The sequence below is a fragment of the Gordionus sp. m RMFG-2023 genome, chromosome 4, assembly GCF_954871325.1.
Source record: "Gordionus sp. m RMFG-2023 chromosome 4, tfGorSpeb1-WG-v2, whole genome shotgun sequence".
Taxonomy (NCBI): Eukaryota; Metazoa; Nematomorpha; class Gordioida; order Chordodea; family Parachordodidae; genus Gordionus; species Gordionus sp. m RMFG-2023.
The window spans coordinates 9603535-9627151 of record NC_088778.1 but is presented as its reverse complement, the minus strand read 5'-3'; the positions used below and the strand labels follow the sequence as shown (position 1 = coordinate 9627151).

At 28.0% G+C, this 23617-nt stretch overlaps 1 protein-coding gene across 5 annotated transcripts in view; it reads right to left on the bottom strand.

The window, feature by feature from the left end:
- LOC135928402 (putative uncharacterized protein DDB_G0282133) overlaps nucleotides 1-23617 on the bottom strand; it is a 39806-nt gene that overhangs the window by 5556 nt on the left and 10633 nt on the right. For 2 of the 5 annotated variants that reach the window (XM_065464858.1, XM_065464860.1), the window contains exons 2-7: nucleotides 9490-9690; nucleotides 8757-9010; nucleotides 7763-7970; nucleotides 3386-3684; nucleotides 2161-3218; nucleotides 821-1797 (exon numbers count right to left, since the gene is read on the bottom strand). In XM_065464858.1, the coding sequence (XP_065320930.1) occupies nucleotides 821-1797; nucleotides 2161-3218; nucleotides 3386-3684; nucleotides 7763-7970; nucleotides 8757-9010; nucleotides 9490-9589 (2896 nt within the window). In that variant the 5' untranslated portion in view covers nucleotides 9590-9690. Of the gene's footprint in view, nucleotides 1-820; nucleotides 1798-2160; nucleotides 3219-3385; nucleotides 3685-7762; nucleotides 7971-8756; nucleotides 9011-9489; nucleotides 9691-11487; nucleotides 11645-23617 lie in introns of all 5 variants that reach the window. The other 3 variants (XM_065464861.1, XM_065464862.1, XM_065464859.1) reach the window with 2 other exon arrangements.

The window sequence follows — 23617 nt, the reverse complement described above, 5'->3', positions numbered from 1 at the left end:
TAAAATATTAGTAAAAAGCTTTCGATCATTTTTATCATCTTTCTCAGATTCCTCTGCCCTAATAACCGTTAGTCTATCACTGGCTCTTTTCTCCCTCAATGATATTTTCTTATATAAATATTTTGATTAAAATAAATAAATATTTTTGTATATAGTGCTAGGCATTAAATAATCATGTTTTACGTGTTCATGTACATTAATTAAAAAGTAATTCATTGTATATAGTGCTAGGCATTAAATAATCATGTTTTACGTGTTCATGTACATTAATTTAAAAGTAATTCATTGTAAATGTTGCCAAGCGGAGATGTTAGCTTGATTTGTACGTTAGAATTAATAGGAATTCGTCGGGATTTATCTCAATACGAAGAATTTAATTTAAATAGATTTTTTATTTACAAAAGATAGCTGATAAACATTTATAATAATGATCTCTTTATATATACAACGTAAATCAATTGTTTTAAATCACGTTATCCAATTTACAACATATAATATATTATTACAATATAATATATAGTCGCCTTAAACCTTCTAGAATGAAAAAGTATGTTTATATAAATTAAAATACATGTTACAAACATGTACAGTAAACTTTATATTTTTTAATCGGTCTTCGGTCGGGACCAGGTTACCAGACCGTGTGGTCAGATAGGACCGCCTCGTCGGATCATTAGTCAGATATGACTGGACCGTCGGTCCGACCGGAACACTGCAAATTCTATTTGCGTTTATAACTTTATTATAAAAATTTAAATCTTAAACAGAAAAATTGATTTATAAATGTTTAAAATAGGAATTTTTATATAAAAAAACTCACTCGTAAAATTAATATAAGTTTTATCCTCATGATTCGCTCGATCATCATTATAAAAATCGTAAAATATTTCCCCACCTTCCGATAATGTGACCAGTCGTTTGTCGCAATCACTAAGAGAATTTGGAATCATCCCTAAATTATCGTGATCATAAGAGGTCAATACAGCGTTAGTCAGTCTCGAATCATTGTTACTAGTATTGTGATTTACACTTTTACTACCGTCTTGAGATCTCTTATCTAAATTTGGGTCGTCATTCGAAATTTGGGATGCGGAATTACTGTAATCAGACAAAGGCTCAGTAAAATGGTTCGTAGGAAATTGACTACAATCGTCCTGATTCAGTATTGACATAATGTTGTTCCTTCTATTGTCGCCTGCGATATTCTGGGTAGAATCAGAAGAGAAAGGGGAGGAAAATGAAATGTTATTGCGTGTTGTATCCAAGTTAAAAGAAACAGGAGTATAGTATTTGGTAGGGGTGAGCGCACGATTATGGGAATCATATAGACACGATGTGGCGTTGTAGATGAGAGGTGAAGATTTATTTTTATTGTCAACGTGACCGTTTATAATAGTCGGAAAACGATGATTATATTCGAATAAATTGTTTTTAAGTAAGGCCGTTACTTTTTCTAACTTCTGCCCGTTTTCAAATCTATCCGAATTTTCATGGTAATACTGATCATTTTTAGAATCAAAGTTGTCATTATGCACAAAAGCGTCCATAAATCTGGAGTACTCGTCATCTCTGGTATCGGGCTCGGCGTAACTGTGGCGGCGCCTAATACTTTTAAGTGAATGAGGGTTAAAGTGAAATTTTTCCACTTTGCTAAATGAAAGATTAGCAAAGTGATGGGAGTCAGGGTGCATAGCGAAATTGGAAACGAAAGGGACAGGGGTAATATGGCATAGTGAAGGATTAGGCGTGTTAAGTATTCTGCTGGTATATGGTGATGAGAGCGATGGATTATGAGATCTAATAATATTTAATCCGAAAAACATATAAATAATTTAATATTTATCCCAGAGCAATAAATAGCTATCCATAATAAAATAAATAAAATCCTTTACTTAATATGTATAATTTTTTTAGTCTTATAGAGTCCTCTATAAATCTAATTCATATTGATTGACAAATTCAAGAAAAACTTTTTAGAATTTTTAATTAAAAAGCACTTTCTTATTGATTAAAATTTATTATGCTTATTTTTTTTTTGGAGGGTTGTCTGTCAACCGTAGAAAAGTCTTATAATTCTATAACTTTTAACATTTTAAAGAGATCTAAAATTGTAAATATTCTAATATTTAAAAAAAATCAAGATATGATCTTAAAAGTTACGTATTTAATTCTGTTTTAATCGAATGGGTAAATAAAGAAGATACAGTATCGGAAACCAAAGGTCTAACATTGCTCGAATAACGATTTACGTTAGCATTATAACTATTATTATTAATATTATAATTATATTTATCTGGACAAATATAGCCCGTATTTAGAATAGGACTATTTAAAGATCGATTTCCACTATTTGTGAGTGTTTGATACTGACTAGAAGCCATTAAACTATTTATCGGGGGCGACAAATTATTAGCGATGTACAAGGGGCTCTCTGACATATCGATAGTCGCGTTGTTGGATTTCCAAGCGTTGATATTTTCGCCATTCTTATTAAAGAGTTGAACCGGACTGCCATTGTAATTATCACCATAAGTTTTGGTTTGGTTGCTAGATAACTTTAATTCATTCAAGGCCTGGGACACTTTGAGAAGTTCAGAATCAGATGATAGGAGGGTGCTGTTCTCAAAAATGTGGTAATTGAAATCCTGGTTATCGAGAATTAAAATTTTGGTGGGAGACGAATAAAGGGTTTGAGGGGACGTGACGGAAGAGTAAGTGGTATGATTTGCGGATTTGTTTATAAATCCGGTATATCTACTAACGTTTAAAGAAGAGGTCGACGTAACGATGCCGAAATTGGGTCCTAATTTGTTACGGTGATCTTTCGCAGGTGTATTTATGTCGGTAGGCGACCCATATATATATTTAAAGTTGGGAGTGGTTTGATATTGCTGCTTATTAACGACGGTAGTTAAACCTGTTCCAAGAGACTGATTTGAAGTGGCTTGAGAAGATTTTAATTTATTGAGGCTATAATTTAAAAGGCTTTGCGCACTCGAAACTGACGATATGCGATGATTTTTGCGATCATTTAATACCAATGAATTGCGGGCTTCAAGGGTTTTGCGTGAGCGATTATCTTCTTGTTGCAGATAAACTATTTTGGAAGTGGATTCCAGTTTCTTAACCAAACAAGAAAGCTCGGATTGGAGATCCCGCAAAAACTTTTGATGCTGATTTATCTTCTCGTTTTGTTTAAGATAGATATCCTCCTTGTTCTAGTATGAGTATAAGTGCGTGATAAAAAAAGGGTAGGTTTTGTTTAAAAAATATTATTATAAATTAAAATTCAAACAAAATAATGCAAGTAATCGATTCCCTGAATCTAGTACATTCTCTTTTTTTTATAAGATTAATGAAAATCTTCTCAAAAAATAATTTGAACCTTATAAATATCTTTAAGCGTGTTGAGTGTGATGTCAAAGCTTTTATCTTTTTTGTTTTGAAGGAGTTGATTTCCTATTCCGTTGATTTTATTGGCAATACCCAACGAGCCGGTATTTCCTTTGTCATCTCCGTTAATGGCGCTGTTGGAAAGGCATTCGTTTAGCTCTCTAATTTCTGCGTCGCCCTGTTTATTCTTTTTGTTTTTAACAATTCTCAATTGGGTGTTAAGTTCTTCTAGTTTTTGTAGCAAATCTAAGATTTCGGGGCTTTTCGATTGGATAGGCGATATATTTTTGCCTTTTTGGTTATAAAAAAATTATATATAATATATATAAATGGATATTAATCAAATCCTTGAAAATAAAGGCAATTGATAATAGGATTAAACGTTATTCAAATATATTTGTTAATTGTGTATTATGATGATGTATTTATAGGTAAAAGATATATAAACTGAAGAAATTAATTATTATTTTTCACGATAGTGCAATGGCGCAATTTCAAATGGAAAAATTCAATATAAAGGAGTGCGAGATTGAAGTGTATTAATCAAAGATGAAATTCATTTTTACAATAGCCGAAATAGAGGACAAAAAATCGTTTTTATTAACAAATATTGAATTAGAAGTTTATTCAAAATTATTTACTTTGTGTGAAGATTTTAGCTGAAACATCATACGATGATATAATTAAACTTTTAAAAAATTATTATTCGAAGAAAACTAATTTTATGGTGGAGAGATATTATTTTTTAAAACGGAAGAAGGAAAAGGAGAAACTATTATAGAATATATAAATAAATTAAGCAAACACGTGTGATTTTAAAGTTATGTACAAAATAGTGATACGTGATAAATTAGTTTTGGGAATTAATGAAAAATATTAATGAAGTTAATCAACACTCCAGACTTGATATGGGAAAAGCTACAATGGAGACGATGGAAATGATAATGTATACAAAATTATCTGCAGGAAATGAGAAATAAAATTCCAAAAAATAAGTGACAAAGGGGAAGTATGACAATTATAAACCAGTATCAAAAATTATTTGTTATTGATGTGGATTAGAAAACTACATAAAACCAAAGCGCACAAATTTAATGAAATTTGTTATAGTTGTGGTGTAAAAGACATTTACAGAAAACATGCAGAAGGAATAGTGGCAAGAAAGAATATATTCGAACGATAGATGTTCCAAATAGGGGCGAGAAAGTTTTGAGGATTGGGATTCTCCAGAGGAGTCGCGAAAAAAATTTGAGGTGAAATTATTGATAGATATAATACATATTAATTTTTTAATTGACACAGGATCGGCAGTCTCTATTTTGAATATAGCAGAGCAACAAGAACGGAAATTATTTTAAGATTTTATATGATCGATATTAGAGGTAAATATATATTACCCATTAATAATTAAAATAAAATTATATATCCTGAATTTATAATTGTAAATAATGGTATTGGTAGAAATTTAAAAAACAAATTAAATTTAATAATATTAATGAGGTTTGGGGGGGATAATATTCAACAAAAATTTTCATCATTTGCTAAGAAATTCAGTTTACTGAAAGATTTTAAAGCAAGTTTAGCGGTAAAACCCAACCCCAACTTTCAATGTTTTAAAAGCAGACCGATACCATTTGCGTGCAAGACAAAATTAGAAGCGGAATTACAAAGAATGAAATCAATGGGAGTTTTAGATAATCTGAAATATTACAATATCGCTTCTCCGATCGTGTCTGTACTGAAAAAAATGGATCCTTACGAATTTGCGATGAGTTCCGACAGACGGTTAATGCAAATATTTTGATTGATCAATATCATATACTTAGAATCAATGAATTATTAGCCATACTATGTAATGGATCCAAATACGGCATTAAATTTATTAGAAGCGTATTTCCTGCAATAGATGAGGAGGCGAAAAAGTTGTTAATGATAAAAACGCTAAGTGGATTGTATCGTTTCACACGACTTCCGTTTGGGGTAGCGTCAGCGCCCGGCATTTTTCAACAAGCAATGGATTTGTTATTAAACCACCCGGGGCAGCGGTATATTTAGAAGGTATAATTACTAGGGAATCATTTGATATTCATAAAAAAAATCTGATAAATGTATTAAAGACGTTAGAAATAAACGGTATAAAATTAAATCTAAAAAAATATAATTTTTTTAATTAGCGAAGGGGGAGTCACAATAACAAATAAGAATGTCGACGCAATTTTAAACGCGCCGTTACCTAAAAACATTAAAGAATTACAAGCTTTTATCGGTATTATCAATTATTATCAAAAATTTATAAACAATTTTTTGACTATTGCTGCTCTATTATATATTTAAGGAAAAATGTGCCATGGAAATGGACAGATTGAAACAAAAGTAATTAATAAATTTATAAAATTAATATCAGAAGCACCAATTTTAATGCATTATAATCCGAAAAAGCCGATAATTCTAGCTGCTGACTCGTCGCAACATGGAATTAGGTCAATCCTATCTCATATTAACAACGAGGAAGAGCTGGTTGGATTCGCTTCTCGAACATTAAATACTGCAGAACGAAGTCAGATAGAGTGTGAGGCTTTAGCAATCATATTTGGATTAATTAAATTTAAACAATATTTAAAGTAATGATTTTAATAAAATTACTGATCATAAACCACTTATATCGTTACTTAACACACATAAAAGAATAACATATATGTCGTCAAGATTAGTAAGATGGTCATTAATACTAGCAAATTATGATTATGAATTGCAACTTCGAGGAACGTAAAAAAAATAACAATGCGGACATGTTTCCCAATTCCTAATTAACAGTAAACCATCTGCTTGGGAAGAGATTAATTTAATTGTATCGGATGCTCCACAATTTATTTCAGCGTTAGATATAAAATCGCATACCAGTACTATCAATATTTTAAGTTACATTACAACTAGGTGACCGTTTTTACAGCTCCGAAATAAACTCACGATGGAGGCAGGGTGTATATTATGGGGATTAAGAACGATAATTACCAAAAAATTAGAAGTAAAATATTTTGTCTTTTTTAAATATGGGGCACCAGGGTTATAAAAAAATTATTGGCCCAAGAGAACGTTTCGAATACATCGAATTACACGGTAAGAATTGTGAATTATGTCAATAAATAACCCTAGCGGTAAAACGATCATAGAGAAATGACCCTCCGCAATAAACTATGGGAAAGAATTCATTTAAATCTTGCCGGATCAATTAACGGAGATATATATCTAGTAATAATAGATAGTTTTAGTAAATGGCCACAAAAATATTCGATAAATAATTTTACTGAAGTAAGAAAAATATTGTTTAGACTTTTTGCTATTTTCGGTTACCCCAACACTATTGTTACGGATAATGGGCACCCATTTCAAAGTAGGGAATTGTATATTTTGCAAACAATAGCCATTAGAAATGTATATAGTGACCCTTATCACCCACAACGGAGAAGCGAAGCGGTTAGAACAAACTTTTATGAGTTTTTAAAAAAAACATGATTATAATAAAATACAATATTTTTGTTTTAATTAAGGAAATACTCCACAAATAATCACAAAACAATCACCAATTTCAATTATGCTTAGATTTTAACCCATATGACTCTTACAATTAATAAAACTAATTTATCCTCATCCATACATACCACAGTTATCAAGTTTTTTTTAATTTAAATGAGATAATATATGAAAATTATTTTTAAAAAAATATTTGAATATCAGGTATCATTGTTGACAGGATGACATTTTTTTGCTGAGAATAAATTAGGTTTATGGAGAAGAGGAGAAACAAGGCAAACTATACCACGAATGGATGAAATTGATCCTATGCAAAACTCGATAGCCAAAGACATTGATTCTAAACAAGACTCTATAACCAAAGACACCATCATAAAGGAAAAGATTGAAATCGATAGTACGGATCAACCCGCAGTAGGGTATGAAAGTACAAGTAGCCATTATCCAAAAAGGATAAGAGTTTCAAATCGAGAGCCCAAAAAGAAAAGAATAGTTATAATAGAATCAATTAACTTTGAAAATAAAGGCATTGGTAATTAATTGTTATTCAAATATATTTGTTAATTGTGTATTACGATTAATTATTGATTTGTAAAAAATATATAAACTGATGAAATTAATTACAAAGAAATTATAAAATTATTCATTGTTTTTCACAATTATCATACTCATATTTGTTGGTAATTTTTAATTTATTATCTATTATTTTGTCAATTTTTTTTTTAAAAGTAAGAAGTAATATATAATTAATAAAATGCATTTGTGGATAATACGGAGAAAATTATATTTATTTATTTTACAAGATAATTTTTATAGGAGATAATCTTAGACTTTTTACATTTAATATCGTTACGACTGTCCATCACGGTTCCGTTAATTAAATGTTTCCCGTTATTTTTATTTTCCGTGAGGCGATTTGATTGATCGATGTGCGAAGTATGGTGACGTTTCCTAACCAGATCACTGTACCTAGCTTGAATTTCTTTTCGTTGCAATGCTGATATCCTTTTCAATTCCTCGACGGGAAGGGCCTGAAGATATTTGTTCTAATTTAGGTTGTGCACAAAAAAAATAAATTATGATAATCATTTATTTAGATGGATCAAAAATAGTTAAAAATTATACGGGATATTAGAAAAAGTAACAAAGAAATCTAATCCTTTGAATATAATAACTATGGCAAGTGTTGTTAAAAAGCCCGATTTAGGTCGATTTTTCAAAGGCCCGCTAAAATAATTTGGCAAATAGATGTCTAAGCATTTCTGTCAGCTATGAACAAAATCTTTAAGTTTAAATAATGTTATCTTGGTTATAATCTCAACAACCGAATCTGGATTTTTAACAATACTAACTATGGCCCACGGACTCAGCAATGCGCAAATTAAATATCAACGCGGGTAAATATGCTGATGTTAGGCTTAGGGGATTGACAGATTTCAGTAATTACATTTGCATAAGAGCAAGCGATTATTTTAAAAAGCAAGCCAGTTTGCTTTTCTAAACCCAGTTGGTGTTTTTTTTAAATGATCTCTAGCGCCAAGTAAAAATTTGACAAATTTCCAAGATACTATTTAAAATGCGTTTGAAACGCTTTTGTGCACATTATGTTAGACGAATAATAGAACATTATAGGCAGATCTAAAAAATAAAAATTGTGTCATATATTTTATAGAGAACAAATTATCATAAAATAGAAAAATTAAAAATAAAAAGATGGTGAATAATATTATGATTCTAATTTTAAACCATAAGGTACAATATTTTTACACAAATCAATGGAGTGGCGGCATCAAAATTATAAGAAATTTATATTTCATGTCTAAATTTCTCACCATTTGTGAATACATTGGGTCGAACATCAATTGAGAGGGCGTGGAGGACACTAACCGTTTGAGAATGTCCTTGCAATTAGACATATTCGTGAATGAAGATCCAAGTGGACCATTTGACCCTGTCTTTTTATTATCGTCATGAATAGCGGAATTTATGTGGTTAGCAATGAATGGGTTGATACCATTCAAGCCTTTGACGGGAATCGCGCTAAGATAAGACTCCGGGCTGCTCCCGTAGGAGTTTACATCCGAAGCTTTGATGGGAGAGTTTGTTAAAAAGAGTTATATATTTTTTTAGAAAATTATTTATTTTTTAAAAAATGGATTGTTTTCCCCTTAAAATAAAGAATAAATTGCTCTATTTTTAGCCTGCTAATAAAGAGATAAACCTAATTCAATTTTGAAAAAAAAAGCAAACATTAATTCGCGTCTAAATGATTAGCATATTTTCTTCCGCATGCGCATATAGATCGAGCTGAATTAGCCTATTTTAGCAATTATCCAAATATACTATAGAAGATTAATATTAAGGCTCTTTATAAAAACCCTAAACTCTGAGAACTGAACTCGTTCTCCTGTTAACAATTTATATCTTCCTTTCTTTCTTTCTTATCTTTTCTTGATATATTCAAAAAATTATACTAAAATCATCAAAAAAAATTTATTAGACGGCCCCGATCATTTCCTTTTATCAAAAATTAAATACATTTGAAGTATGTAATTAATAAAATACCACTATTTTCCCTCTCGCTGTCTTCCCCGTTGAGCCTTAAGTTATTGTGCGCATAACCTAAGGTATCGCGGGCCATTAGGCAGCTTTTATTGGCGATCATGTTTGCGGTGGTAATTAAGTTTACCTGATTGCAGCGTGAAGAGTCATAACGATGTAATTTTTGAGTTAGAATTTTTGATTAATTAATGTGTACAACATTATCTAGCGAGATTAAAAAAATAATTCAAATAAAATATTGTAATTAGTAAAAATTTAGTATTTTTGAGAATGAAAAAAATATAATATTCTAAAAAAAAATTCATCACGATTCCAGGTTATAACTCACATTATTCAAACTCGTTTTTTTATAGTATTAAAAACCATAAAAATTTACAAATAAACAAACGCATACTACTTTTCTCAATGTGCATGCGACACTTAATTTAGCAATAAAAAGAAGGAAAATAAATAATTCTATAAATATTTCATTCTTAAAATAAGAATCATCTATCCATTAAAAGACATTACATCATTCATTATTATAATATAGATCTAAAATAATTTGATTTCTTATAAATTATATTAAACTCTTATTACCTAACTAATAAATAACACCTTATCGAAATAACTGGGATCATATAATATAGTTATAAATATTTATATTACAATATAACCTTATTCGCATAAAAATAAAAGAAATAAATAAAAAACTAATTATATAATAATTAATTTAATTATATTTTTACAAGTTTTCCTAAGAGAAGCAGCTTTTTTGTGAATTTTTATAATTTAATTTTTTTTTAAAATTAATAAATTAGTTTTCAACTTCATGTTAAGAAATTGAATTTTTTATATAAATTTCGATTTGAAATATGAAATACGCGAAAAACACACCTTTTTAAAATTAAAAAAGCAATTAGCAAACTAGGAAAATAATTTTTTTGTAAAGTATGAATTCATAATAATGGATCCTCCATACGTTAGCCATTCAAATTCAATGACGGCTGCGTTTTGGTAAAAGTATACAACATTTTTTAAGTATGGCACGGGATGATCACCCATATGTCAAATTAGGGAGATATTCAGCATGAAGAAGTTTTATTGATGAAGGTCATTAGTTTATTATTACACAGGATCGATAAGAACAGATTTTTTCTGAAAACTGTGGTATTTTTTGTGTACGAATTTTAGTCCAGTTCAGATTATACTTTTATTAAAAGAGTTCGGGAATCTGCAATTTTTTAAAATCGAGCCGTATAAATACCGGTTTCCATTATTATTAATATCGGATCAGTTGTATCGGTGATTGGCAAATAGAAAATTGATACTAGTAAAATTTAATTGGCAATAAAAAAAATTAAATTATTATAATTCGACTGGTTTAGAAAATCGAAAAATGTTTGCTAATTTATAAAATTGGGGTCAACTTTTAATGTTTAAATGCTTATTTAACCATTAAAGTCGAATATAGAATAGAATAGGTCCTACAGTGCCCGAATCTCCTTAATAACATATTTTTCTAGTTATGCAAAAAAAAATACAGTTGCACTCCTTTTTAAAATTATAACATAATTGTGTATATAAATTTTTTTAAAAATTGGAAATAAGAAATCATTTATTATTTACATTTATTATTTACTGGGTAAATGGGTAAAAATGTCGTGGTGAAGTGCCCTGTAGAAAAATACTATAATAGTGTTTAGAAAAGTTATTTCACAAATCCTTATCGCTATAAGCTACTTCGAGTATATAATTATAAATAAATCTTGTCGCATATCTAGGTTTAAAAAATAATCTCCTCTTATTATCTTGTTATCTTTTTTCACGAATTCAGAGGAAGCAAGCAAAAACATTTTCATCTTTAAATTTGAATTATAAAATTTTATATAATAATTTTGTCGACTTAAATATTTTTTCTTTCAATCCTTATTAAGTCCATCTATACAAATCACAATAAGAATATCAGGGCTCTTCATAAAAATTTTATTTATCAAAAATATTATTTAAATAAAATATAACCAGTTTGGAAAGTGGAATAAAAAAAGGGCTGCAATTCTGGTTGGGGGTCTAATAAAAATTTATAAGTCCAATTTCCGGTTCCTAAAGTTGCAAAATGAGGGTATGAGTCGTAGATTTATCCCGGTTCCGAGTTTCCATATTCTAATTCTAAACTTTGCTATAAGTAGTGATGTTAAATTATATTATTTGACAAAAAATAAATGAAACTAGTTAAATATTTTTGGAATGAAATTAGAAAAGGTAAGTTACTTTTAGTTTTTAAAGTATGTTAAATATTTATATATCATTATTCACTATCTTTATATGATTTCGCATATTTCAAATTAATGTTTATTAAATATAATGTCTCACATCAAGCGCTCCTGTAGAAAGTAGTCTAGAGAAGCTAATTTTTGGAGAAAAACTTATAACGTAGAGGAGACTGGGGTTAGTCGAACCAATTTTTACAAAATTGGCTATAGCTCTTGTTGTTTTATAGATAATATAAAAAATAATATATGATTGGATACCTAAAACTATACTTTATAAAGATTCCTTATAAAAAATCTTAAGAATATAATTATTTTTTTTTAATTTTAAAAGTGAAAATTTTGTTCAACAAGCCCCAATAGCGTGGTGAGGCAAACCACTTCAAGGGGCTTCCTAAACCATTGGTTTTTTTAGGCCATAATAAATTGAAATGCATTTTTATTTATTAATAATGATATGTATAGAATAATTTTATTGTTTTATTGTTCAAAATATCATAATACTTTGAAACTTTGGCTAATCTAATAAACATTTTTGGACATAAAAAAATATGAATTTTAAGGAGAGATTAAGATTTCTTAGCATAAATCCTAAATACTAATCATAAACAGCCATTTATTGCCTTTTCAAGATTTTGAAATTTTTTTCATTATTAAATGCCATAATTGACATGTATGGTTTAGCAAACCCCGCTAGCTCTAAATTGACAAATCATGATTGAGATAATATCTAGATTTGATAAATACTCATAAAACTTACCCAAATTATAGAAGAATGTTTAAACTTTGTAATAAAATTTAATTTACATATAAATGATTATATATTTTAATAAAAATTAAAATTCTGTCATGTAAAAATCTTTTGAAAATTTCATTAAAAATAAAAATTTTAACAATTAATTATCTTAAAATATATTTTGTCCATAGATGTATAGTAATAAAAACTATATTAGGATAAAATTTGAACCTTCTGGTGTATTTAATTTTAAAATGAGATTAAGTGGGTTGCCAAGCCCCGGGGTTTACCTAACCCCAGTCTCCTCTACCTTTTAGACACCAATTTTTGAAATTATATTTTAATAAAATACTCTTGTTATTTATATATGTTTTCAGTGCAAATAAATAGTTTTCAATGCAATCATTTCTTTATCTAAATTTTCTTTTATTTAAATTCTTTTCAGGCTGTGTCCAAAACTTCCACAAATTTAATTCTAAAACTTAATCAAAACACGTAAAATATGCCTATTTTTAAGAAAAAAAAATAAGGTTAAAAAATATTTGTGAAACTTTTAAAACTTTATCATTAGGGTTACTTAAAGTTTTAAACATTTTCAAAATAGGGTATGGATGGCTAAATAAAATTTGTAATGCATAATTATTTTATATAATATAATGAAATTTTATTTTCTAATACATAATATTTCAAAATATAAATAAAAAAACTATATAATAAAAAATAATAATCATATAAATATTTCTAAATAAGTGAAGGAAAAGTATTTGTAAAACACGAGATTTCCAAGGAATATTTACAAATAAATTTCAAATGCTGAGTTATTATATTAAAAATACTGAGTTATATAAAAAAATGTACAAATTAACTGTTGAGGTATTGTGAATCTCAAAAGTTTTGATGGTTTGAAAATAAGAAGCTAACAGTGACTTTCAATGTAACTAGCTATTTTTATGGATGCAATTTGTAACTAGTTATATTTCGTCATGAAAAAAAATTTGAAAAATTTTATTAAATTTGTAGATTCGTATTGTTATCAATAACTACAACGGTTACTAACAACCCGAAATCAATATTTTATCCATCTCTAGAGGTTTATAGTATTTTCAGTTCGCCTCCAACGAATCTTATTATAGTTAGAGATCTGCAAAGTTAGGCCCGGCCCGTACCCGGCCCCGAACAGGCTTCGGGCCGGGTTCGGGCCTAATTCTATTTAAAATAATTGGGTTCGGGTCGGGCCGGGCCTAATATTTTAAAAAAAAATTGGGTTCGGTTCGGGTCGGGCCGGGCCAAATATTTTTAAAAAAAATTCGGGCCGGGTCGGGCCGGACCTTAGAAATTTTTTTAAATATATCTAAATTTATCAATTTTATATTGAATTTTTTTATGTAAAATATTTGATTTTATTTATAGAAATTAAACGACATATAACATATGTCTTTAATTTTGAGTAATTAAAAAAATTAATTTCTATATTTAAATAAATTCGGGCCGGGTTGGGTCGGTAAATTTTTAAAAAAAATTCGGGCCGGGCTTGAAAAATCAGGCTCGATGCAGATCACTAAATATAGTCATAAATAGTTTGATAAAAATTTCTTCAAAAACTTTTGAATATGAAGCTCACAAAATTGGGAAAAAATAATTGTAAAAAGATCAAAATCATTTTTATAAAAAAAATTTAGTAATTTCATTATGAAAGATATTTATGCATAAAAAATTATAAAAATATTTTTTACAAAAAAGATTTTGAATTTTATGGTATGATTTAAATCCAAAAATTTGTTTGATCATTTTCAAAAAAAACCTTGAGAGATCAATCTATGCACATTAACGACTTCATACGAATTCGATATAATTAAAATATTTTATATTTTAAATGATTTTATTTTTATATAAAACAAAAAAAAACTAGAATAAAAAAGTATAATATAAAATAAACTCTTCAAAAAGATTTGTTGTTAATTTACCAATATCATATGATATGCATTATATTAGAGCATTCCATTTTATGTGTTATAATGAACTGCATGCGGGGAAGAAAAGATTGAGCGTTTTTTAAATTGAGTAACTCGATACTTATATCTTTGAATTCACATCAAACCTTAATTTTATCGTGTTATATTTTTATGCCATTGTTTTTATGAGTTGAGTTACTTTATTTATTTTTATATTTAGTAAAAAAAAAAACCACGTCAAATTTTTGCATCTTTAAACAACAAAAAATGAAGCAATTAATTATATAATTTTCACCTGTCGAAATTATAAATGTGTATATTATTCAATACAGCATATCATACTTATTGTTATTGTGAGATTCAAAAATGGTTACCTAGCTATTTTCATCCTTTTTTTAAGTGGGCCCCCAAGATCCTATTTAAAATATTTAACGAAATGTTACGCATATTGATCAGGCCTTATGTTGACCAAAACATAAACACCCTTGAGTGATCACCTTATAGGGTTTTGCGTTTTTTTTATTATTATAAATTCTCAGCAGGATTAAAATAAATAAAATATATAATTTGTATCAACTTGACTTGAGAAAAAAATAAGGTTATTTTGTTGAGGGCAACTTTGAGTGTTTTTATTAAAAAAGTAAAAATATGCTAGCAACCTACGCAATTATTGCGAAATCTGTTCGATTGATAAGACGCGTTAGGAAAAAACAATAAGCATTCAGGTACAGGTCCACCCCCCCCCCCACTTTTAGCATAAAAAAATTTCGTCATTTATGGAGTCTTTTGAGAATATATAATTATATCACAAATAATTCTATGAAGACCTCTATTTTAGGAGACCTTCTACTACATCTCAAATTTAGCCTATGAGTATGAGTGATAATCAGGATATAGTGGAGCATCCAATATTTTTTATATGATAACAATTTTTCAACATTTGGGACCTTTGCCTTAAAGAAAGAATTGTATTTGCTATACATTTGGAATAGAATAATTTTTGAATAAAAGCTAATGCCTAAAATATTTGGCTAAAGTTTGACCTCCATAAGGCAATTTGCCGCTTATAGTTAGAGACGATATTTAGCTTTTTTAAAAAAATATCGGATCGGGCGGATTTTCTACCTGATAATTTTTTTGTTTTTGGTTATTTTATGATTGTATCAATATAGATATTGAATCGGTTTTATAGCAATATCGGAAAATATCGAATCGGTGAAAATTTGTGGAATCGGCACAACCCTAGTTGTAATAATTCAGTGAGTCAGAGTTTTTGTTTTTCACTATCTTCACTTTTTATGGAGTAGTCTAAATTTGGTATCGACTATTAGACCCGACCCGAGTTTAATTTTTTTTTAATTTCCCAGTCTACCGCCCCACCCATACCCCTTTTTAAAATTTAGTGATATTCTAATTTGGTCGAATTTCGTAATTAGTTTCAAAGAGAAATAAATGATTATTAATAAATCATCCGATTTTCCAACTGGTTGATTGGATATTAATTAAAATTTACTTTTTAATCTCGGCCCCATTCGTATATCAGAGACGAAGAAGATGTCTAGGCCCGACTCTGCCCGTTTTTAATAATATTTCACATTTTTAAACCCTTCCCCTTTTATTTTTAGCCAGTGATTTTTAAAATTGCGATGGCCCGACCCGAATTATTAACAAATTTTGGTTCTATTTTTGTAAATTAATTCAAAGGGAAATTCAGGAGTGTTAAGTGATCCATTACGTGATTTCCCAACTGGCTTATGCTTAAAATTAAGCCAAGCCTGATTTTTAATTTTAATAACTCAGCCCGGATTTCTAAAATAATTGTCGAACATATGGTTCAAATCGAGTTCTGGGTTTGTAAATCGCTGATTTGTTTTAATAATCATTTTTTATACAACCTTGACAGATAAAATATATTTCACGTTATCTATAGAGCAAGTATACGAAAAAAAAAGGAAGGAGAGTAGAAAATTAAAATAAAAAATTTTAAGTAATAAATCTTATTAAACTTTCACTAAAAAACGATTTATCATAATTTTACATAGAGATTAATTATCAATTTTATTTATAATATCCATATAAAATCTATAAACTTCATAAAACTAAAAAAAAAAAGAAGAAAGATTATAAATTTTATCGAAAATTGATCTTCCCCTTTTTTAATCTAAAAATGTTTAAGCGCCTGCGCTGTGCGCATCGCAAAAAATTCTCCGCCCACGATTAGATATTTTCTTTTTCTTATCTTCCTCTTGTCTTGTGTGTTTCTCCAATCTTTAAAAAAATTTGGTTCAAGGCTAATAATTTAAAATATTGGTGTTTTAAAAAATTTTGTATTTCAAATTCCTTTTATTATTATTATTGCTTATCATCTTATAAAAGATGATATAAAAAAAACTAATAATTATACATTAAAAAAAATATAAGAATTTCTTTTTATTTTGTCATTACCAAAACACAGGTATAAATAGTTTAGATAATAATTATTATTTACACTTTTTTTATCATTATTATAAGAAATATTTTAATAAACTTTTCTTGCCAGAGAAAATAACCTTTTCCCCTTATCTGACATCTTATTATACTATTCTCCATTGTTCATCCTCATTCCCATCCCACTATATTATATTATCATATATTTTAGCAATAAATTTTTAAGATAATAATAAATGAGCGAAATACATATTTGAAAAGACAAATCTTTATACGCGAGACCTTTAAGTTTAGGCCGAAACCCGATACTAAATCAATATAATTAGATGGGCTTTATATTTTAAAAAAATTACAAAGCCGGATCGGGCCTAATGGATCATATTTAACATTCATTAGTTTCTTATATTTATTCACTTTTTTTCTCTCTTTTAAAATTCATTTATAAAATGCAACCCAAAATTATTCAAATTCTATTTAAAAGGAATCCTATATACCGGGCCAAATTTTTTTTAAAAAATCTGGTTTTACGCCAAATGCCCTACCAAAGAAAATCGGAAACAAGTAAATTCGAATAAATATCGCAGGTCGTTCGATTCGCTGATTCAATTTTAAGTCCGGTTTTTACATTATATGCAAACTTATATAATTTAAAAAAGATAACCTTTTTTCAAAATTTCAGTTTTAAGTTTGTATTGCATTTCAAAAAAAACATTTAAAAACTGATTTAAAAAAACTTATTTTAGAGCGGTTTATTTTAAAATTTCATTATATTTGCTTTATATTTTGCAACATGCAGTCCGGATTTTTTTAAAAAAATCATTTAAACGCCGCCTTTTTTATGAAACATTTGCTAAACCCAGTATCGGATTTTTAAAAGTAACTGACACTCATTTTTTTTTGAAAAAAATATAATCTTATTTGCTGCCGAATTTTTTTAAAATCATGAAACTTCAAATTTTACTCATTTAGAGGATATCATTTCAAATGGTATTATTTGCGTTCCGCATTATAAATAAGAATACTCTAAAACAACAATTGATATAATATAATTGTTTTGTTCCAAAAAAGTGTATATCTTTTTAATGAATTAATAAGAAAAAGAAAATACTCATTTTCTAAAAATATTATTTTTTTTACCTATATATATTTTTTTTAAATAAAATAAACAAAAAATCATTAAGAATTTACTAGTATATTTATAATATACACTTTTTATAATATCTAATACAAATATATTTATTATTTTTATTATATATTTTATATATTTTATGACACGATAGTGACATTTTCTTATTACTATCATTTCATATTATTTGTTATGCTTGTCTTTTTTTAAGTTAAACAATGAACAATAATAAAATAAATAATAAAAATAACTATTTTTTTTACCTTTTTTCAAAATTTAATTTATGTATAATAAAAATATTATATACACTTTAACTTTTAATTTCAATAAGATATTTTGTAAAAAAAAAGTGAAATAAGACATTTTCAACACATGATACCTTTTTAAAGTTCAAAAAATAATTTAAAAAAATATGACCAAAATTTTAAGGTTCTGAACCAAATCTACTAGATCTCCGGACCCGGGTTCGAGACCTCCTTTTCCGAACCCGGATTTAAAGATATTTAGGTTATGAACCAGGAACGAAGCAAATTTTTTCCATGAACCCCTGTTCGAGAATTTCAGTTAGTAAGTTCTAACAAAAATAAAAACTTTTGGATTGTTTCCAAATTTTGTTTTTACTTTTAATGTATTAAAGTGTATTTATCCTAACTTGATTACTGTTTTTTCAAGTTTTTACCCATAAAAATTTTTAATAAAATAGTTATTGAAGGCGTGTTGCCCTAAAATCTAAAATGGATATTGAACTTTTTGGCTAAAATTACGAAAATGTAAAAAAAAAGAAAATATTCAAAATCACGAATGTGTAAGAGAATAATAATATTGTTGAAAAAATCTTCCAGTTTCTGAGCAAAGTTTGCAATTAGATAATTGAGCATCTATAATTAATAAATAAGTATATAATTACATATTTAGAATCATCAATAAATTTGCAATTTAATTCAGGACAAACCGAATGGAATTGGTGTGCTCTTTTAAAAAAATTTTTTAGTATGAATTCACAAATTTAATTATAAAAAAATTAAATTTAAAATCAGCCACGACCCACCTTTAAAGTAATTAACTTATACTGCAGTTCTTGGGCATAGACTCTTTTTTTGCCCCGCTCTTTTTCTTAAGGCCTATGGACGTCTGTAACATTTTTCGAAATGTTGCGCGTACAATGCGGCTTGCCCACAAACGTGTAGAGGGCTCCTCATATTTTTTTTAAACTTTCACCCAATTAACTTATGTTCCAATTAGATGGAAATGAGGAATACCTAGCGTAGCTCTGTTGTTTATTTAACGCCAGAGGGCATATGCGCTATATATCACGGATCACGGAATTATATATATATATATATCGATATAAATATTTACTATTAAAAAAAAATTTTTTGATAAATTAAAATTTTCTTTTTAATCTGAAAATATAGAAATTTATATATTTTCTTAAAAACTTAACAAAAATATTTTTTTACAGCTCTTTTAGTTTTTTGGAAAATAATGTAAATTAAAAAGATATAAGTAAAATAATAGCACCTTCTTTTTTTAAACTTAATTTAGCTGAAATAAATATTAATTTATGAAAGTTAACTGGTTTTTAAATTAAACCATCTCTGATGTGTATATCACGATTAGTTTAAATTGATATTTGATTTTAGCAATCCCCAGACTCATGGTGGCATCTTTAAAGAGGAGCAAAAGCGTTTCTCCGAGACCTTAATAAAAAAGAGAATCGTGTAAACAAACTCTGACATAATTAATACTCCATTATAAAGATCTACACGAACTATACCAAGCAATAAATAATCTCACTGCACGTGTAACCAACTAGGCAAAATAATTTTACTGATTTCAAAATTCCATCTAAAAAAATTAATTTTTTGATTTCCGATGAAAATTTATATCAATAAAAAATTGATTCATTACTTTTCCTTTAGAAATAAATTTTTGGACGGGGTGGCTCGTAGGAAAAAATTCACTTAATGGACCGGAAACAATGTTATCTACCTCTACTTCACTAATTTTTGAGTGCTTGTGCATATTTAACCATCCATCCTATTCATGCCAAATTATGAATTTATATTCAATAATAATTATCCAAAAATTATATATTAATTTAATTAATAAAATTCAATGAAGTTAAAAGGTTATTATAAAAAATATAAAAAATATATTATAATAATTAAACTCTTGGTAATCAGAGTTAATGATGAGGGAGCAGCAGAGTAGCTAAAAAAAGAGAGAGAACTTTTAAATATAATAATAATATTAAAAAATCGATTGTAATAAAATATAAACAATTTTGAGCACTCTTTAATGATATTATAATCATCTATCTGTAGTTTAATATTAATAGTATGCATTACAAAAACAAAAAAGTTTAAACAACAAAAATCGGGGAATTAATATCATAATCGGTTACATTCGAAATTATCTTAAAATCTGTGAATGACTGGCGCCGTCAACCTAAATTATGCATATTTTAAATATATATATATTACAAAATTTAAGAACATTGATCCAATCTTATTAGATTTTATAATGTTTTAACAAATTTATTATTTTAAGATACGCGGCTATAAAAAATATAATATCAATATTGCAAAATCGAAAGATTATTTTTAACTGTAATCGGCATTCGGTAATAACGTCTCCGAGTTACAGCCATTCATTTTATTGGACTAGGTTTACTACCCATTCGCGTATTTTGAGATTATTGACATGTAATTAAAGCACTGACAAATTCTAAGGAAAACGGCCTCCTATAAGAAATTTTAACATTTTCTAGGGGGGTAATGTGGTGTTAGTGTAGTTTGTTGGACAACAATGTATTTCATAAGAAAACTTATTATATAACATTAAAAAGATATATAGGAGGTGGAGTATTGGAATCAGTGGAAAAGTCATGTAAGAAACTCAAACAACAATTATAAAGGTTAAGAAATTAATGTATAAACTAAACAAAAAACGCAACCTTTTAAGACGATGGCCTCATCTACCTGGTATTATACCTGGGTTACCACCCCACAAATATCAATAGCAACACACTTACTCAAGCCTAAACAAAAAAATAAATATAAAACATTGGATAACTTTATTTTTAGTACAATTGCCACATCCACTTTGACCCATAAAATACAAATCTACCCTATAGAGGCTAAGGAATTTCTTTTCTTAAGACAAAAACAATAAATATTTAAATATAATTACTGCGCCTTTTTAGAGACGTAATTATGTTTTTCATAATTGTGCCTCCTTCTCCCTTAACATAATTTTGTATCTAGGATAATAGTGACCTTGGGGGGCGTTCATCAATATACAATGGACTTGATAACGATACTCCGGTGGGAGATCCATCGGGATCGATACTCCGGTGAGAGAAATGGAATCGATAAGAATACTCCGGTGGAATATCTATCGATTTGATACTTCTGTCGGAATACTCCGGTGGGATATCTCTCGATATAAATACTTAGGTGCGAGATCAAGATACTAGATACTTTGACCTTGATAGCGATACTCCGGTGGGAGATCCAAATAGAATCGATCAGAAATACAAATTAGATAAAAATAGATAGCATGAGTAATTAAGTGGAGAAAGGAAGGAGCTTACCACCTGAAAAGGTGAAAGCTAAAAAGGAAAAAAAAATATATAGTTTTTTTAAATAGTATTGGTATAGTGTTTAATTGTTAAAATGTATAATTGAAATAAAAATAAGGAATTAATTTAATAAATATATAAATATGCTTTTTGGTTTATATAATTTTTAGGTCTATTTTATATTTACAGATCTATAATGTATAATGTAATCCTGCAAATATGTAATGAAGTATATGATGGGTTAAAAAAAGTAATCATGGTATCTATTTCATAGGCAGGTGTACCCAGGATTTTTCTATAGGAAAGGACTATTAGGTGGGGTTTTCTGTCATAAATTTTACTGAAGGTCTTTAATTGTAGGCCTTTCATATTATATTTTTGTAAAAATAACTTTGCGGTTTTTCATTTATTTTCTTCTAACAATTTCGAATTATAGATGTTATTTAAAAAAGTTATTAGCTCTTATTTACTAATTTTTCTTTCAAGTTCTTCTTTATTGTATATATTTTTCGGAGAGAGGAGGCTGAGGGTGTTGGGAATTTTTTATTAGCTTAAAATGATATTTATGAAAACAGGCAAATATGCGATAAGGGGACCACCCTCTTGGTTTTGGGCCTTACCTATCTATATAATCACATATGACAGGGTGGGCTCCCACATGGAGTGGGAGATTAGAGAAATTTTCCACAATTCAACCATAAAATCTTCCATATTTTTATTCCAAAAAAATTTCTTTTAAAATATAAATAAAATAAAAAAAAATTAAAATTAATAACCAATTTGTTGTATTATCTTGCTTCCGGTTTACCAATAAAAATGAAAGTCGATCAGTAAGTTTAGTCTTACTAGGTTTTATAATTTTATTAATCAATTCATCGTTATAGATTTTAAAAAACAACTAATTTACATAATATACGATTTATAGATTATTTTTTAAAATATTTTTCTTTTTATCAATTTTAGATGAAATAAGCATATAAATAAAAATGGCCGAAAGCTAGGCAAAAGTGGGCCGAAAACTAGAACAGGGTATGGAGGGAGGCATAACCCTCTATATAAAAATTTCTCCCACAAAGCAAAAATTTTTACATAGGAAATAAACGTGATAAATGTCAATAGATTATATATTTTACTATTAAAATAATATTAATGTGTTTAAAAAAATATAGTAACACCTTTAGGCATTAAAATCCATGTCATGTCAAATTTCATAATAAATATATCCTAGCCCACTATGAATGATAAATTATGTTTTTTTTAAAAAAATTTTGTCAAACCCAACATTAAAATCTAAGGCGAAAGCCACATTAAAGTATCCTAATGTTGTTAGAACGCATACCATCTATACATGTTCAAACATTGATATTCATATTGGAAACACATTAAGTTCGGTTTGATAATGATAACGCCCATTTTAAAGTATCAGAGACCTACAGGAACGACCCGGAACCTAGCTTTAGTCGAAAAATAATTAAAATTTTAAAATTCTGGGGTAAATTTTAAAAACTCGCGCATCTTACGAAACAAATCTGCAAAATTATTCAAAAATAACGAATTAAAATTCTTGGCAGGGCTAAAAAAATTCACGGTATGGTCTGGGCTTGTAAATAAATGAAAATCCGAGCCGGTATGAACTTGAAAAGAAAATTTTTTAAATTTGAGCTGGTCAAGCCTAAAATTTCGACCTATACAGGTCTCTGATAAATATAAAATTAACTATAGTCCATCTCAATGTTTAGGTATCTTTCAGAGACCTGCAGGGCCAGGCCTAAAAAATCTTTTTAAATACCTGGGCCGGGCAGTATATTTTAGAACCAAATATTTTAAATCGTCATTATTATCTATAAAAATTAAAAATAAACATAACATATTATATTTTAAAAAAATCAGGGCTGAAAATATAAAACACGGGCCGGGCCGAGAAACTTTTTTAAAAAAATCCGGTTGGGCCTACAAAAGGTACTTCTGCAGGTCTTTGATTTTATGGTAAAATAAATTAGAAAATTGTTGAATTCAAAATAAGCAATATTAGGTGTGGAGAAAAGAAAATTCATT